This window comes from Rhipicephalus microplus, chromosome 6 (assembly GCF_043290135.1).
Source record: "Rhipicephalus microplus isolate Deutch F79 chromosome 6, USDA_Rmic, whole genome shotgun sequence".
NCBI classification, from domain to species: Eukaryota; Metazoa; Arthropoda; class Arachnida; order Ixodida; family Ixodidae; genus Rhipicephalus; species Rhipicephalus microplus.
The window spans coordinates 149,563,603-149,580,995 of record NC_134705.1 but is presented as its reverse complement, the minus strand read 5'-3'; the positions used below and the strand labels follow the sequence as shown (position 1 = coordinate 149,580,995).

At 42.8% G+C, this 17,393-nt stretch overlaps 1 protein-coding gene across 1 annotated transcript; it reads right to left on the bottom strand.

The window, feature by feature from the left end:
* Positions 1–1,334: 1,334 nt before the first annotated feature.
* Positions 1,335–12,909, bottom strand: LOC142765000 (uncharacterized). Its single transcript, XM_075865550.1, has 4 exons — positions 12,772–12,909; positions 8,177–8,249; positions 5,612–5,698; positions 1,335–1,490 (listed from the first exon to the last, which is right to left on the bottom strand). The coding sequence occupies exons 1-4, from the start codon at positions 12,829–12,831 to the stop codon at positions 1,381–1,383; spliced, it is 330 nt and encodes a 109-aa protein (XP_075721665.1). The 5' UTR covers positions 12,832–12,909; the 3' UTR covers positions 1,335–1,380.
* Positions 12,910–17,393: the final 4,484 nt, after the last annotated feature.

Sequence of the window (17,393 nt, the reverse complement as noted above, 5' to 3'; positions counted from 1 at the left end):
GATCATCATGTGTGCACCACTCACGTACTTTCGTCATTCATTCGTGTCCCGTAATACCAGATTTGGTACATGTGAAGCTAGCGAAGCGACCACGAGTGCACTATGAGCATGGCGTGTAATCATGACTTACACGACATGCTCTTTATGATTCACACTTTAGGAACATTCGCTTATGTTCGCATGCAGTCGTGTCATACCATACCAGTTTTGCAATATGTCATGTGAAAAAAGCTACTGCAAGAGCAGCAAGACTATGACATTGATATCATGATATTCATGACGTACTCGTCATGCATGGCTGCATGAGGTTATGCTCGCTATGAAATCGATGTTTGCCATACCGATTTTAGAATAGATCCGTTGATCGAAACAGCCGGGAGAGCTAAATGTCGTAGGTGGCGAGATAGATAGATAGATAGATAGATAGATAGATAGATAGATAGATAGATAGATAGATAGATAGATAGATAGATAGATAGATAGATAGATAGATACGATCAAAGACGCCGAAGTTCACTTGAAAATGCTTCGCATTTAAAATCAGTGTACCTGTAGGAGTATAATGCGACTATTCTGCATGAAACTCACGTATTGAGTCCATAACAGGCTCTGATTTTATAGCAGAGTAATACACATTGTATTTGTATTTTTATAGTTCCTAAAGCCCCATTGCTCGACGCTGGAGAAGTACACTCAAGATTTTGAAATACATTCCAGATGATCACGTGCACATTCTTGCTATAATACTAACATCTACGCTTTAATGGGAGTGCTCACGTCACGGAAATTCTTGAGGTACCTTTTAAACGCCATTGTAGCTGTCGCCTTCATTGGGGCCACGATGTGGACACACCTACTATACTCACAAATACGCGAGATCCACCTCATAAAGCTTGAATAAAAGACGTTTACTCCATACGCTCCTCAATAGACGATTACTTGACCATAGAGGACTACTGGCCGACTTCTTCACATGAAATTGATTTCGACAAGGTGTGCGATCTATCGACTTTTCAGTAAAGCCTTCTAACTCAGTGCATATATTTTTGTGTAATCAGCCTTCACGTAGTTTTAGAAGATATCAACTTTGAATGGAAGAACTTGTCGTTGAAATTCGTAGCCAAAGTGCGCGGTCTGATGGTTTTAAGGTTGCTAAACTAATTTATTGATGGAATGATAAAAAAAATTTCTATGAAAACAACTTAAAATATATTAGAAGAAAGTTGCTTCATGCGTGTGGGTTCGAGAACAGTTTGGTTTAAATTAAAATCATTGCATTCATTTGGAAAGTCATAACGTGCAGCTAAAATACAAACTAGACACTCGATTCTCACTCCTGATAGTAATGTACACAAAATATTTATTGAATTTTATAATACACTAAAAGCAGTAACAGTTACATTCGCTCTTCTGAAGGCGGCAATCGGGATATCTGCCAAGGGGCCTGCACTTTGTATGATTCCATGGAGCGCACGGTTGATTGACTGGTGCTGCAACAGAAGTTTTAACAGTATCAAAACCAATTATTGGGCTAATTGACCCATGAATACCACACAGTACGTTAATAGACGACGAAGATTTATGAATATATTGTACGCAAATAAAGTGTTAGGATGCACGTACCTCAATAATAAAGGCAAAAGCTTCGATTTTGAAGATAACGGTCTGAATGTAATTACAAAAGTGTCATTCATGGTCTTAAGTAGCAGTAGCGCTTCACTAAAGAATGGCCAGAAGAAAGTCTGAGGGCAGCACCCTACGCTCGTTGCTCATATTGAAGGCATATTTATTAGAAACGTTGGAATCGTCTAGCGTATCAAGGGGTAAGGAAGCAAAGCTATATACTGGGTAATGTCAGTGTGTGGAGGAGATAAGGAGGCGAAGGGTGGGAAGCATGACTTTGCCATGAGTAGTATTGGGCATGGGAAGTAGAAGTTAGCTTGGGGAGGAGAAAGTATGGCTTAGCAGCATGTAGTATATTATAGAAGAGAGGGAAGAAAGGCGATTACGCGGGACGTGAGCTCAAGTACGAAGTCGAGGATGAGGGGAAAGCTTAAGGTCTACTGTTTCCTCAGTTTTCATGCCACTATCACGTAGCTGCTTTTTTTTATGCCTGACCAACGTAAAAACCAAGTCGATTCTTCACAGAATAATTATAGAATAGAAAAGCTCAGAGAACTATTCGTTGCTGTGAGCAACCAATCCTATTGCAAACAGCTAAACAACAGCAATTTTTGTTCAGTCATTTCACAAGCTCACCCACGTATTCTCTCCTTTCTGCTAACGTATTGTTGTCGTTCATGAGGGCTTTTAATTATCGTTACCTGTAGTTCTAGCATGTAACGAAAACGTGACATTTCAGTCATTTTGTCTTTTTAAGATGTCTTTGAAATCAGTTTCCACGTAGTACTGTAATTTCATTTCAGCCTATTATGTTTCTTTCCACTCACTGCTGTGTCGCCTTTATATGATTCCCGTCAAGAGTTTTTTTGGGACCTTGAAAACAATGATACTAAAGACCGCTGCAAATATTTATGATTAAGTGGTACACTCGTATTTGATTTACATCTGAAACACTGTAACTAAAGAAACAACAATAAAACAAACACGCCAGATGGCAACCGAGCTCCAATCACAATCAAAGGTGTTCTGAGTAAGACACGTACTGTGCTCATCATCATCGCACATGGGCACATCATTTTCTAAGGAAGCGCAACTCTTCATCTAAAAAGTGTACAAATGGGGTATTTCAACAGGTTGATTCTAATGAAGATATATTTCGTTCATGTATAATTTTGCCAGTAAGCCTGTCCCTGCTTTTGCTGGCAGCAGTACACTATACAACAAAAGGTTCACAACCACATGACCTGCTTCAGAGTCAACCAATTGTCATGTGCCTTCTTTTTGGCGTGTCACGAATGTTCTTTCGAGAATTCTTTTGCAAATCGCCCCGTATGCTATATATATTGTTTACAACATGATGGTCGAATACTGTTAGCTACACTGGTAGGGCAGGAACAAATAAACCTTTATTCTGCTTTTCGCAGCCTCATTTAACACATGATCTTCTCTGATTGTGGAGTTAGATGAGCTTGTGTGGGGCTGAAAACAAAATTTTGACTTTTGAGCAGCTTCCATTTTTCTTGATGTCATGGTACACCTTAGAAAAATAAGGAGGACTGGTCCCTTTTTCACGTGCATCGGTACACGTACCCTGTGAACGGTTATTCGCATGCTCAATTTTCAGAGCAAGGATTTCAGAATTCAAAAATGCACGTGCAAAGGGTACCCAGCACGTAACAACCAGTCAGTATGGAAGGGCATGTTAGAGGCATGTCGGAAGGACAAGACTTCTTTGCTGCATATTTTTAGATTGCATGCCTCTTTTGGCTATTTTAGTATACGCTGACGCATACTAAAAGTTTGCTTATACCGTCATGGTTCACAGCACCAGCAGGTCTTGTCATGTTTCAAAGCAATCTAAGTGTATATAAACATGAGAATGCTGGTCGTTGGCAGCTCACATATGAATTCTATGGACTTAAAACAGTGTTTAGAAGCCTTGAGAACTTGGGAAGCATATTTTGGTACCGCTTTTGTACCCTTATCTAGAAAAACAAATGGTAGTCATAAAAATATTGGTGTACTTCCAACACTCTTGTTCCCGGCAAACGATCTAACCTTGCTGTCTTTAGTCTGCCCAAAAATTAGAATTCTCCCTCTTATTTTTCACAAATGCCGCTGCCGAGCAATTCGTCGCTGAACCCTCCTGCTGGGTTTTGCCAATCTTTCGTGAATCACCATCATTGCTTAGGATTGGTGCTACACAAGATCTAACGCGTACGCCCTACCTCTTGAGGTGTGACTTGTTTTTCGAGTCCGTGTACTTTACTTTTAACTAAAAGGTTTGTTGGTATAGCAAGCGCTCACATGCTGTCTTGAGTCTTTTCCCGTGTTAGCTGCGCTGAAGAGTGTTTCAGCACTTCGACGAGACGGTTAGTTTGCGTTAACTTGTTTCCCTCCTCTCCAAAACTTGCGTTTTCGTCAGTTCAGCTCTTTTTCATTGAATATGAACCTTGCAATGAGGCGATGACAGCAAACGATTCTGAAAGCCACTCTAGCTTCCATCTTTATTGGCCATGGCATTGCGCAACTGAAAAAAACCTTTGCTCAGGAATCACTTCATGTAATGCGTGTGTAGATTAGGTTGTCCTAATGTCAGAAGCATGAAGAGCTTATTTTTTTGCTCGCAAGAAAAAATTTTATTCTTTCGCGTACTTCATGGCTCACGAGACGAATGTAATAAATGAGCTTGCTTGAAACTATCCAAAAGTCCCCGCACAAGACAAACCACTAATGTACATCAAAGACCTGCGGTGGTATTGCATGAAACTATATGAATTGCTAGGACCACAGTGTAAGCTTAAAAGCATCTCCTTTGTTTTCTGCGCCAGCTGGCCCATTCTCCCACTTGTGGGACAAAGTCTCGCTCAGATTTACGTACTTCGTGGCACCAGAAGACAAGAAAGTCAAAATATGCGTGAGGCATTCGCATAATATACTGCCGTACGGTTCATGACCGATCCCCCAAGGTGGGCTGAGCAACTCCTCTTGAGTACAACCAACTATACCACTTGCAAAACACAAACCGCACGCAACGGTTTCTTATGGTGCACAAAGCAGCGATAAGAGCGTATACAGATGCACAAACGTGGAGCACCTAGCAGATAAGATAGTACGCAGCTAAAATATTGCACAAGTTTTTAATAATAATTTAGTTATTCATATATTTTGTTAGCCAAAGCCTGATACAGTCTGGAACAGTGTATAACATTTCATACATACTTAAAGACACAAGCACTGAAAAAAAACACGTCTGGCAGTTTTAACCAAACGTGTAGTATACAGAACAGACAAATAGTAAGTCAAACCGGAGAAAAAAATCATGCCAAAAGTACACCAAGTAAACCACGTAAATTACCTAAATTTTTACACAACAGTGATGAACCATTAGCACATAGTAACAGATACTGCAAGCATTACGATTCCGCTAATTTTAGGGTAGTTTGCGTGTTAGTTTCTGAAGTTCAAAAAAATTTTCGCTGGGTTAGTAAAAATACTCTGCACAGACTAATGAAGAAAAAAATATTGTTTTCTGATGTGTTATACTATCAAATGCACCTGCATTTAGGCATTGGACATGTAGTGTTGCTCTAAAAACTCTTTTAGGAAGAACTCAAAGCGTTGATGTCATATTGAAAGATTTGGTGAGATATTACTGGAGCACCTTCACCAGTGTATTCGTCTGAATGTATACAACACAGGTCAACACTGCGTCTTTATTATAATAGCTTCACTGTTAAATACCACCAATCTATTTTGGGAGACGTCGCGTTAAAGATATCGCAAGCAAAAAAATACAAAATTCATTTTACTATTGTGCATTTTCGGGGCTGTAGAAATTCCAGATTTGTTGAAGAAAACAACCCAGATTCATATCTGATAATCAAAAAAATTCGAAACGTCGCACACGTGTGTGTCATATATGGTTCAGTAAACAAGATTTTGAGAAGCGTTCTAACTATACACGTAACTTGAAGTTCTGTCTTACCGCAGCCACACTTGCATCCGCCTTTGGTTAAATGTAAACATGACGGTACTGTTGTCCTGCAGCAACGTATTTTGCACGTAGGGTCACCTAGAAATTGCAAGATCAAATAAAACGGTGTGATTCGCTAAATGCTTTCGCCGGTTTATCATTTTTTGTAGAATTCGTGATTTTATGTCTGAAATATTTCTTTATTTTTATTTAGCTCTGTTTAACTTGACTGATACTTTTGTATATGTCCTGCTTGCAAGATTGTGTAAAGTCATGAAAATCCTGTTTGCCATCACACTGCTATAGAAATAAGAGAATTCGCGAATGTTGAGGATGGTGAAAATGAAAACAACAGTTTTTTTTTCATTTCGTGTGCACAAATGTGCGGAAACATCTGACGTTTTTCAGGGACTCATCGGCATTTTCGCACATTTCATCAAGTGCAGAATTGGTGAGAATGCTTACCGGCGTGTTCACAAACAGCTTCTGTGGCAGGCTGTTGTAGCCAGGTTGTGTGCTAGAGTTTTGAGTTTTTTTTAGCTATGCAGTCTAAAAGTTTGTAATGGCCTGATTGTAGTGACCTTTAGCACCGTTAATCACAGCTGTAGTATATGTTTTGAATTCATAAATACGTCCTAATTCAGACAACTTTGCCCGAACATTTCTAAAGAACGCTAGTTCTGCTTGCAGGCATATGGACAAAAGTAAAGTGTTCTTGAACATGTCGATCTTAAAATCTTGTAATATCAAGGAGTACAAATATTATCAGTGATGGCAAAGAATTTTTAATATGACATAGGTTATGCTGGAGGGCTCTGGAATCTTCGTTGCCCTTGGGTTCTTCAATGTGCCCCTCAGTCAAAACAGAGAGGCCTCCAGCATTTCGCTACTGTCCAAGTGCTGCCACCTCAGGCGGTCTTCGATACGTCAAGGTATCACTATATTACCGTGGCTTAATGCGCTTCTGTACTGAGGAAATTGATTCATCAATAACTCACCTTCTCAATGTTCAAAAAAAAACGATGCTGGAAAATCTGAACTTATTATTGCTGGAACATCAATACTCCCAAATATGTACTGTAAGGTGTGAAAACAAGCGCACTTATGTTGTTTGTTTTATACCTCTAACAACCATATTGAGCTGAATGAATACACGTGAATCGGGATGTTTAAATAATATCTGATTGGATGAGTGTGAATTGGTTTAGCCCATTTGCCATAAGGCTTCCAATGAGACGCGCTGTCTATTTGAAGAACGTTGTTCTCCAACAGAAAAGGTGAAGTTCCGTTAGCCTGACACCGAATGATCGATCACGCGGGCATAGCGTTTGCGTTGGCTGATTTTGAAGCACCAATCCACCTGAACCACTTATTTGAATAAACGGAGATGTCTGCCCACTTGGCGTGCCTGTATGTAAGCACTTGAAGGCACTGCAGTGTCTATTTTTGAAAAGTACACCCCCATTAGGCGCTATAAGACCATACTTTGTGGATGGCATGAAAATTGAAGGCCAAATGAAGAACAGAGTAGCGTCAGCCCTCACTGCCCAAATCAGAATTAGTGAAGTGAAATTTCTCTTTTAACAACAATCAGTCATACTGCAACAGTGCAGACTGCTTTTTAGTAAAAATTGAGAAACTGCAAATTATACTAAGGTAGCTATCTTGTCAAGCGAGGCTAATGGTGGATAACCCAGAGAAACCGCTGATCTGCGATGTCTCGACGATCTTCCACTGCATGAATGGGTGCCTGCGTTGGCACCGCTATTCTGAGGGAGGGCAGGTTAGCTTCCATCAATTCGATTAGTGTTGTGTGCTTGGACGTGTTCATTTGTCCATTGGGCTATTCTGTACCGTAACATAGGGCAGACGCAGTGGTGAATAATGAAGGCAGCTGACATCTACGTTTTTTTACGGTGGTTTATCGCTGAACAGTAATGTACCTTGCTTGACAATGACCTGAACTATACAAGATTGGCCGAAAAATGATCAATTATTAACATTTTTATTTTGATGTTCTTACTATACGGCATGTGGTGGGCGACATGCTTCTAAGGCATGACAATGAACAATAAATATATTGTTTGGAGCTCAGTGCTCTGCTGGTGTTCTTCCTCATATTATGTCGGTTCATGTACATACATGTAGACCACATGCAATGGCTTGTATCCATTAGACGCAATAGTATACATGTGGGGGCATACTTTGAAGAAGTCTCAAAGAGTAAACCACCTTTTTGTGCCGAAGCACTGGATGAATGCGTTTCAACTTGGTGTAATGCAACGCACATAACTGTAGGGAACTGGTTTTTTAAGACTGGACTTTTTATTTTTTGAACGGGCATACGACCTCCGTAAACAATTGTAGTGAGAATAATTAGGCATATTTGCTGGTACATGCACTCGATTTAGTATTGTTAGACTAAACGTTAAACCCGCCTTTGGCAATACCACCACTAGCTGATTTACTAACAAAAAACCACTTCGGTCGTTTTCGCCTTAAGAATATAGCTGGACTATCTTCAATAAAAGTTTTATTTGTAGCGACAATTCTATCAGAGACTAATGTGGTACTTACGGTACTTCATGAAGACACAGGGCACAACAGTAAACACCATGAAAAATCCCAGCCATCCTTGGCTCATATTCACCTTCAATAAAACAAAATATTTGGTAATTTCACAATATATAAGCATTATTTGATATAGCATTCTATAATACCACATGTACAACCACCTACTAGACTATCAGCTTTTTCACTTAGCGGCAGAAAAACGATGAGCTGCATGCACTGCTTGAATAGGAATTACATATACAGTAGGCGAACACTCTACAAGCTTTTAGCAATTTTTTTCACGACATGGCAGAAAGCACGTTCTCAAATTATCGCGTGCTGAGCTGTCAAACTATTGATCATTACGCACAATGAACACATGTGTCTTTTTTCGAATTGGTTGTTTTTTTTTCAGCCTATTTCTGTTTATTTGGGGGACAACACATTAAGACACTAAAAGCATTGTTACAATTTACAATGTTGCACACAAAATATACACTGAAATTCACACGTTTTTTCAAAAAAACAACAACAACGTGACAATACAATAAAAATTGTCCCCACATTACACAAGATGGATCACAAATATCTATAGGACAAAATTGCATGATACCCTTTAGCCGTCAAAATGAAATAAATGTTGAAGCAATCTTGGTATATTCGTTCTGTTTACCCTGTGCGTGAGCAAATCCACTTGTCTTGCGCAGTAAGAGAGGGAAGTAATCTTCTTTAATCATTCCTTGCATCATCTCATGCTTTCTAAATACTGCTTCCTTGTGTCTACTGCCTCCTTTGAGGAGGACTTGAGGAGGTGTACGCACATGATTTATTGAGACCAAATAGAAGTGTTATCCATATATTTACTCTATTTTTTAGCTCTAAGTTAGAAAAACAGATCCAAGAAATCAATGTTGGAGTGATATAACAAAACAAGAAAACACTGAAAGCAATATAAATAGTACTTTTTCATTTGCGTATATACGGCGGCAGCCACTTTTGGATAAAAGCGAAAACGTCGGAGACCCGTGTTCTTAGCAGGAAAACGTTAGGTACATCAAGTGGGGTGATTTAGACACCGAAATTGAATCTACGGTAATTTCTCGCACCAATCAATGCTAGGATAGCAGGCTTAGAGGCGTATAATAGATATTTCGCAAAAATAGCTGTGAGACTCGATCCAAAAAGGAGTGGCAGGGTGACTCTACTGAGCGGCTTCATCATTACATGCTTTGATTGTTTCTGTCCGAATATTATAAGCGGAGACCTCAGATAACTACAAAGTCAAGAAGGCTCTACTAGCGCTTTTCAGAGTGCGTCTGAGGGGTTCATAGAAAGTTTTGACACATCTGAACAGTAAGAAAACGAGATGGGTCAGCAGTTTCCTGTTCGAATTTACGACTATTTTTATCATTGTTTGGTGGTGGCCAACAAAAATATCGTCTAGAGGCTTGAGAGACGACATCATTTCCGACCAGTACTGAATGATAAGTAGAATTTAACGCCCCTAAAACCACCATATAATAATGAGGGACGCCGTAGTGGAAGACTCTGGAAATTTCAACCACCTGGGGTTTTTTAACGTACACCAAAACCTGAGCACATGGGCCTACAGCATTTGCACATCCACCGGAAATGCAGGCACCGTAGCCGGGATTCGGTCCCGCGACCTGAGGGTCAGCAGCCGAGTACCTCATCCACTAGAGCACTATTGTGGGGCTCCGAGCAATTGTAACATCATGTCATGGGGAACTCGGAGTTCTTGTGAAAGAGTACAAATTTAAGACGGTGACTGAGCTCTCCGAGTGAGCTGGAGACACTATACGGCAAAAGAACTTAGGAAAATATAAACATGAGAAAACTATAGAGGAGAAAAATCAAATTTGGAGGGCAAAGCAGTAGAATAGAAGTGCAATGTCACATGATTGAATGATAAATTGCTCCATAAGGTGGCACTCGCATTTCATCGCCAGAAATTGACAGGTGCGAAATGCGTGACCATGACGCAAGAAGCAGTCATCGTGATAGACAAGGAAATAAGAAGACCTACGAGGTTGTAGGCGAACATGCACTCAAGGCAACGGTACCGAGGAGGTTGAATCGAGAGATTACAGTGCCAAGTCATGTGTTGTCGCATTGTTTGGAGCGCCTAAATATAAGCAAAGACGTTTTGACGCGCTGTAGTGAATGGACCCTAATAATATTTAGATTTTTGGTTGACTATTCTGAATGCTATTCAAAAATATATATCTAGATGTAATTCTTAGCATATCAAGCTAACATAATTGTAGCTTGTTTCACAGTTCCAAGACCACAATAAATGAAAAGCAACTCAACTCGTTGTTGTAGGAGGACCTTATTCTTTACCTTAATATATGCCTAATTATTGCAACATATAATAGAAAACCAACAACACGATAACGTTCTGAGGAATAGCAATACCTTTACCATCAAGTATATTATTTTCATGGTTCATAAAGCAAACCCTTTTCAACGTACCTATTTAGCAAGATTGTACATGTGTAGAAAGTGATGCACAATTGTTTTTTAAATTTTGCGCACTTTTTGAAAATTTCATGCAGCACATTTCCCAGTACATAATTGGCCAGTGTTTTATTGGGCATTAAGTTTAACGTGGGAACCTTACAGAGCACCCAGACAGGGAGAGTGGATGAAAAAAAAAGGCATTAGCGCCATGTATTGTGCTTTCTTTTCTCGTCCCAGTGTGTGTGAGCCGTATTGCTTTAATGGTGCAATAACAATAATCCCACTTAGCTATCCTCGTTAATTTTACCTCACTCTTGGCACCACTTACATATCTCTACTTCGTCCTCAACTTGACAGCAATAATAATAGGTTCCTCAGCGCTTCCTTGTAAAATATATAGCTTTAATCAATGTGATATTTGTACGTAATAGTTCGAGAAAAACTGGAACAGTACCCGTCTTCAATGATTGCGTCACTCACAGGTGAGATGCCCGCCTAGCGAGCACGTATTGATTATTTCCTCTCTACCAAAATCGGGATGTCAATTGGCAAGCCCTGCTAACCTAAAATTATCTTTCAGTGGAAAATATGAATCGTCATCTTTTTTTACAACTTCAATCTACAATGAATTATCATGCTTGAGCGCACCAATGTGTTGCACCCACTCACAATTTAAACCCACTGATATGCTATATAAATTGAAATTGTGCTCTGCAAAAATTACACTAAAGAGTGAAGAAATGTTTTATTATGCTTTCACACACTGGCTGAACAACTCGTGTAGATATTGATGGACAATATGCATGACTAACAACCTGTTGTGCACATTAGGTCAAATGACTTGAAATATAAGTTTACAGAATCAATGACACATTTTCAAGAAAAAATATACAACATTTTTATTACCACAATGAATATGGGGTCCCTGTTGGAACACTTTTTTTTGTGGTTACAGCCGATATAAAGATCTTATTGAAACAAATTCAACTTTTAGTACGAAATGAGAATATTTACGTTTGCCGTCTGAGCAACTGTAACTTTTCTCTTTCACTGCTCACCAGTTCTTTTAAACTTATCAGAATAATATGTGTTACATGACAAACAGATACCACAATATTTTGCTCCATTTTGTTGACCATTACGCGGAGAATAATTGATTGATATGATTGATATGTGGGGTTTAACGTCCCAAAACCACCATATGATAATGAGAGACGCCGTAGTGGAGGGCTTTGGAAATTTAGACCACGTGGGGTTGTTTCACTTGCACCCAAATCTGAATATACGTGCCTACAACATTTCCGCCTTCATCGGAAATGCAGCCGCGGCAGCCGGGATTCGATGCCGTGACCTGCGAGTCAGCAGCCGAGTACCTTAGCCGCTAGATCACCGCGGCGGTGCTATGCGGAGAATAATGTGTAAGTGAACAAGCGAAGGTCAATACAGCTGTACGGAAATATAGCGAGAGTGACTTGCTTTTAAGTAGCAAGTTGATGTGATATGTATTTTAAACAGTGCTGTGCAGGCGATTTCGTCACTGAAAACTGCCACCATCAAATACTTGAACCAAACTTCAAGCTGTGAATTATTCATTTGCCGCGTGAATAACACGTGTCTACTGCACCAGAATGCTAAATTTTTACGCTGCAACTTCAAACTATGCTTCAAATTTCCCTATATATATTGCGATACCAATGTCTGCAGTTTTACGTCTGAAAAGCACAATATGATTATCAGAAATGCCCTAGTAAAGGGCTCCGGAAATTCGCGACCATCTGTTGTTTTTAGACGTGAACTTAAACCCCACAGTGCATGGGCCTCTACCATTTTGCCTCCATTGGGATTCTACCATTACTGAAGGGGATTGAACCCACGACTTTCAAGTCATCAGCTTCGCACCATAGCCACTGTTCTATCAAGGTGGACGCTGATGAATAGAAACTAGCCATATCCAGGGGGCTATACGCGTAGCTTCAAGAACACCATAACAGAAACGTAGGAAGACCACAGCACTCATATTCATAAGGCTTCCAAGTGTCTTATCTGTAGGCGACAATCCAAAGGACGTGTATCATGACGAAAGAACCGCATAAAAAATACGTAAACTTACGTCCTTATACCGGCTGATATCTTACCTTTGGTAGTACACTTGCACAACACAACTGCGTAATACATTTTTTGGTAGTGAAACACATGTGTTGTTTTCCAAGCAACACATTAACATTTATGAAAGGTGTTTTCAGCAAAAGCAGGCTTCATTGTCAAACTGTAGCTTGTATTGGTTCAATGAAGAACTGTATGTCAGCGGTTTTCATTTTTACTTGAATAAGTGCAAGAAGATTTTTCAATCTCCTTGACCTTAAGCACAGCATTACAATACCTTTATTGTTTACAATCTTTATCACAGGTGTTTCTTGCTTCTAAGCTGGAAATTCAAGAATTGTCACGTCCATACACAAACGCTTTCCCCTCTCTCTTCCTCCGTGAGCGGTCACAACGTGGTTTATTTCGACGTTTCGGCCTAAAGTCTGGCCTTCATCAAGATATACTGATGAAGGCCAGACTCTAGGCCGAAACGTCGAAATAAACCACGTTGTGACCGCTCACGGAGGATCGACTGGACTATATGCAACACTACGGCCACTCAACCACCATGCCTGCCTATATATATATATATATATATATATATATATATATATATATATATATATATATATATATATATATATATATATATATATTAAAATAGAGGTGTTGTACGTCGAGAAAGGTTCAGACGTAGCTTGGCAAAATGAGCTTTAACAGGCAGGTCTGGCTAATGGCGAACGGCGTGCGCGAGCTACTACTGCAGCCACCAATCATCGTCGTCTTCTTCATTGCCAGCAGAGCGTCCGTTATTCAGATTCATTAATTCATTACAATTACTCCCCGCGAAATAAGGAGCCATTCTGGCAACCTATGGACAAGTAAACACGGGAGGGTCGTAGCAGGGCTTAAGTCTCGAGACGTGGACAATTTCCTGGCCACAACGACGTTGGTCAGAAGATGGTTCCAGTGGCTCGATGAGATAATTCACCGGTGACGTTTTTTGTAGCACACGATATGGGCCGTGATACTTGGGGACCAACTTGGTAGAAAGGCCAGGTGTAGCCGAAGGGACATGCAGCTAGACGAGTGAACCTGGATCGTAGGAAGTAGTGTTATTTGATGCGTCATGGTGGTGTTTTTGACGTCCTTGGTCTTGAGTTGTGAATGATCTTGCCAGTTGGCGGAATTCTTCAGCGTATGTAGCGGCTTGAGACAAAGTCGTGGACTCTGAGGAGTCAGGTTTGTACGAAAGGATGGTGTCCATAGTGCAAGAAGGTTCGCGTCCGTAAAGGAGGAAAAAAGGAGAGAACCCAGTAGTGCTTTGAATGGCGGTATTATAAGCGAACGTGATAAACGGGAGCACTCGGTCCCAATTGGAGTGGTCTGACGAGATGTACATAGACAGCATGTCACCAAGGGTGCGGTTGAAGCGCTCTGTCATTCCATTGGTCTGGGGATGATAGGCGCTTGTAGTGCGGTGAACGACGTAGCACTCACGCAGCAATGCTGTGATGACGTCTGACAAGAATACGCGACCACGATCACTCAGTAACTCCCGAGGTGCTCCATGCCGTAATACGATGTTGTGAAGAACGAAAGTCGCAACGTCCTTTGCTGTAGACGAGGGAAGGGATGAAGTTTCGGCATACCGCGTGAGATGGTCGACGGCAACTATGATCCAGCAATTACCGTCAGCGGTGTTGGGAAGGGGACCGTAGATATTGATGCCGACGCGGTCGAATGGTCGGGACGGGCATGGTAAGGGTAGCAAGGTACCGCTGGCGTGACAAGGGGGAGTTTTTCGTCTCTGGCACGTCGAGCAGGCCCGAACGTACTGTCGTATAAAACGGTACATGCCACGCCAGTAATATCGGAGACGTATGCGAGAATAAGTCTTCAAGAAACCTGCGTGGCCACATTGGGGGTCGTCATGAAACGTGGAACAAATTTCGGATCGCAGATGACGTGGAATCACGAGTAGCCACTGACGTCCACCGGGTGCGTAGTTGCGTCGGTACAGCACGTCGTCGCGAGTGGCGAAGTGCTCGACTTGCCGACGCAATGTGCGAGAAGGGGGGGAAGCCGTGTGCCCAGTCAGGATGTCTAGAATCGAAGCAACCCAAGGGTCCTTGCGTTGCTCAGATGGCATCTCGGCGATGGTGACGGCAGTGGCATCACAGGTTAGACTTCCGCAGCAGTCCGGGTCAGGGGGTAGCGGCGAACGGGATAGGGCGTCTGCGTCCGAATGTTTCCGGCCGGAGCGATAGACCACGCCAATATTATATTCTTGGAGGCGCAATGCCCATCGGGCGAGGCGACCGCTTGGATCCTTCAGTGACGACAACCAGCAGAGGGCGTGGTGGTCAGTCACGACGTCAAAAGGGCGCCCGTACACGTAAGGTCTAAATTTCTCTATCGCCCAAATAATGGCGAGACATTCCTTTTCAGTGACTGAATAGTTGGTTTCGGCTTTGCTAAGAGTTCGGCTTGCGTAGGTAACCACGTACTCTTGGAAGCCGTCTTTCTTCTGTGCAAGAATAGCGCCTAGCCCGACACCACTAGCGTCGGTGAGGATCTCTGTGGGTGCCGATGGGTCGTAGTGTCGCAGAATAGGCGGCGACGTGAGGAGGCGGCGCAGTTCATTGAAAGAATCGTCACAGGTGGCAGACCAGGCGGAAAGGTCTCTAGAGCCGGCGAGGAGCTTGGTCAAAGGAGCGATGATCGTCGCGAAATTGCGGACGAAGCGCCGGAAGTAAGAGCAAAGGCCTATGAAGCTTCGGAGCTCTTTCATGGTGGTCGGTTTGGGAAACGCTGAAACGGCTGTAAGTTTGGCAGGGTCAGGAAGAATGCCGTCTTTTGAAACCACGTGGCCAAGGATCGTAAGCTTTCGAGCAGCGAAATGGCACTTCTTCAGATTCAGTTGCAGCCCCGCGGCAGAAATACACGCGAGGACTTTCTCGAGGCGGGTTAAATGGGTTGCGAAATCGGTTGAAAAGACGACAATGTCATCTAAATGACAAAGGCAAACGTTCCATTTGAGGCCTCGAAGGATAGAGTCCATCATCCGCTCGAAAGTAGCTGGTGCGTTGCAGAGGCCGAAGGGCATGACTGTGAATTCGTAAAGCCCGTCGGGCGTGATGAAAGCAGTTTTTTCACGATCGGCCTCTGCCATGGGTACCTGCCAGTATCCAGAGCGCAGATCTAAAGAAGAGAAAAATTCGGCTCCCTGTAGGCAGTCCAAGGCATCGTCAATGCGTGGCAGCGGATAGACATCCTTGCGCGTGATTCGGTTGAGACGCCGGTAGTCCACGCAAAACCTGATGGATCCGTCCTTCTTCTTCACCAACACAACTGGAGAGGCCCAGGGACTGCTTGACGGTTCGATTATGCCACGTGTCAGCATGTCGTCAACCTGTTCATTGATGGCACGGCGTTCGGTAGTCGACACACGATATGGACGCTGCCGTATTGGCGTCTCTTGACCGGTATCTATACGGTGAACGACGGATGACGCTCGACCTAAGGAAGGCTGATTGTCGTCAAACGAGGCTCGAAAACGCTGTAGGAGCTTGATCAGCTGTTCCTGCTGCCCAGGGGTGAGGTTACAATCAATGGACTTGCGGAATACATCTATAGGTTCATTAGCGTCCGGTACGGGTGTAATGGCACAAGTCGGTAAAAATGGCTTGTCTGGATAGATCGGGTCTTCGAAAATACAATTTAAGGTCTTGAGGCTTCCCAGACACTCGCCGCGTAGCAGGATGTACGGACATGCAGAAACGTTGCACGCATAAAGTACCGCCAAACCATTGGAAAAGTTGATGACGGCAAACGGGAGGACGATGGTTCGGTGTTGCACACTAGCTATAGTGGGCTGGAACAGGATCGTCGAGTTAGTGGCAGCAGGGGAAAACACAGGCACTAGGACGGCGGACAACGGCGCGATGCGGACGTCAGCTGCGGCAAACACTTTGGAGGGACTGTGGTGGTCGATATCAAGGCACGGATTCGTCAACGTGAGTTCAGCACGAGCGCAGTCGACGAGGGCCTGATGGGTAGAAAGGAAATCCCATCCTAGTGTGACGTCGTAAGATGAACGTGGGAGAACAACAAAGTTGACGGCGTACCAAACATCTTGAATAAAAACGCGTGCTGTACACTGAGCTGTCGGCGCGTTAAAATGGGAGGTGGCTGTACGCAGAGCAAGATTCGTAAGCGGCGTCGTAACTTTTCTCAAATCGCGACACAGTTTTTCACTAATTAAAGAAACGACGGCATCTGTGTCGACAAGTGCACGTACAGCAACACCTTCTACTAGCACATCAATTTCGTTGGTCGGACAAAGAGGAGGTCTTAGGAAGTTCGACGACGACGCAGTTCTTGCCTCCGGAACTGCGGCTGTCAGTTTTCCTCTCGAGCGGGGCTCGGGCGCCGAAGCATCGGGGAGACCGATCGGCGACGGGGCGGTAATGACCGGCGAGAATCGACAGGGCGTCGTGGGGACAATGAGTCGGTGATAGTAGAAGATGGTCGCCGGGGATTCTGGGCAGCCTGGTAATTTGCAGAATTCCCGTGGTCTGGAGGCTGGAAGTTACGACGGCGACAGTAGCGTGCTATATGTCCCACGAAACCGCATGCGAAACATATGGGCCGATTATCCAAGGTGCGC

Coding starts and splice junctions, on each gene's coding strand:
- LOC142765000 (XM_075865550.1), bottom strand. CDS start 12,831: ATGTGTTTCACTACCAAAAAATGTATTACGCAGTTGTGTTGTGCAAGT. Junction 5,699..8,176: donor CTGTGTCTTCATGAAGTACC/GTAAGTACCACA, acceptor TGCAATTTCTAG/GTGACCCTACGTGCAAAATA. Junction 1,491..5,611: donor CGGATGCAAGTGTGGCTGCG/GTAAGACAGAAC, acceptor CTTCTGTTGCAG/CACCAGTCAATCAACCGTGC.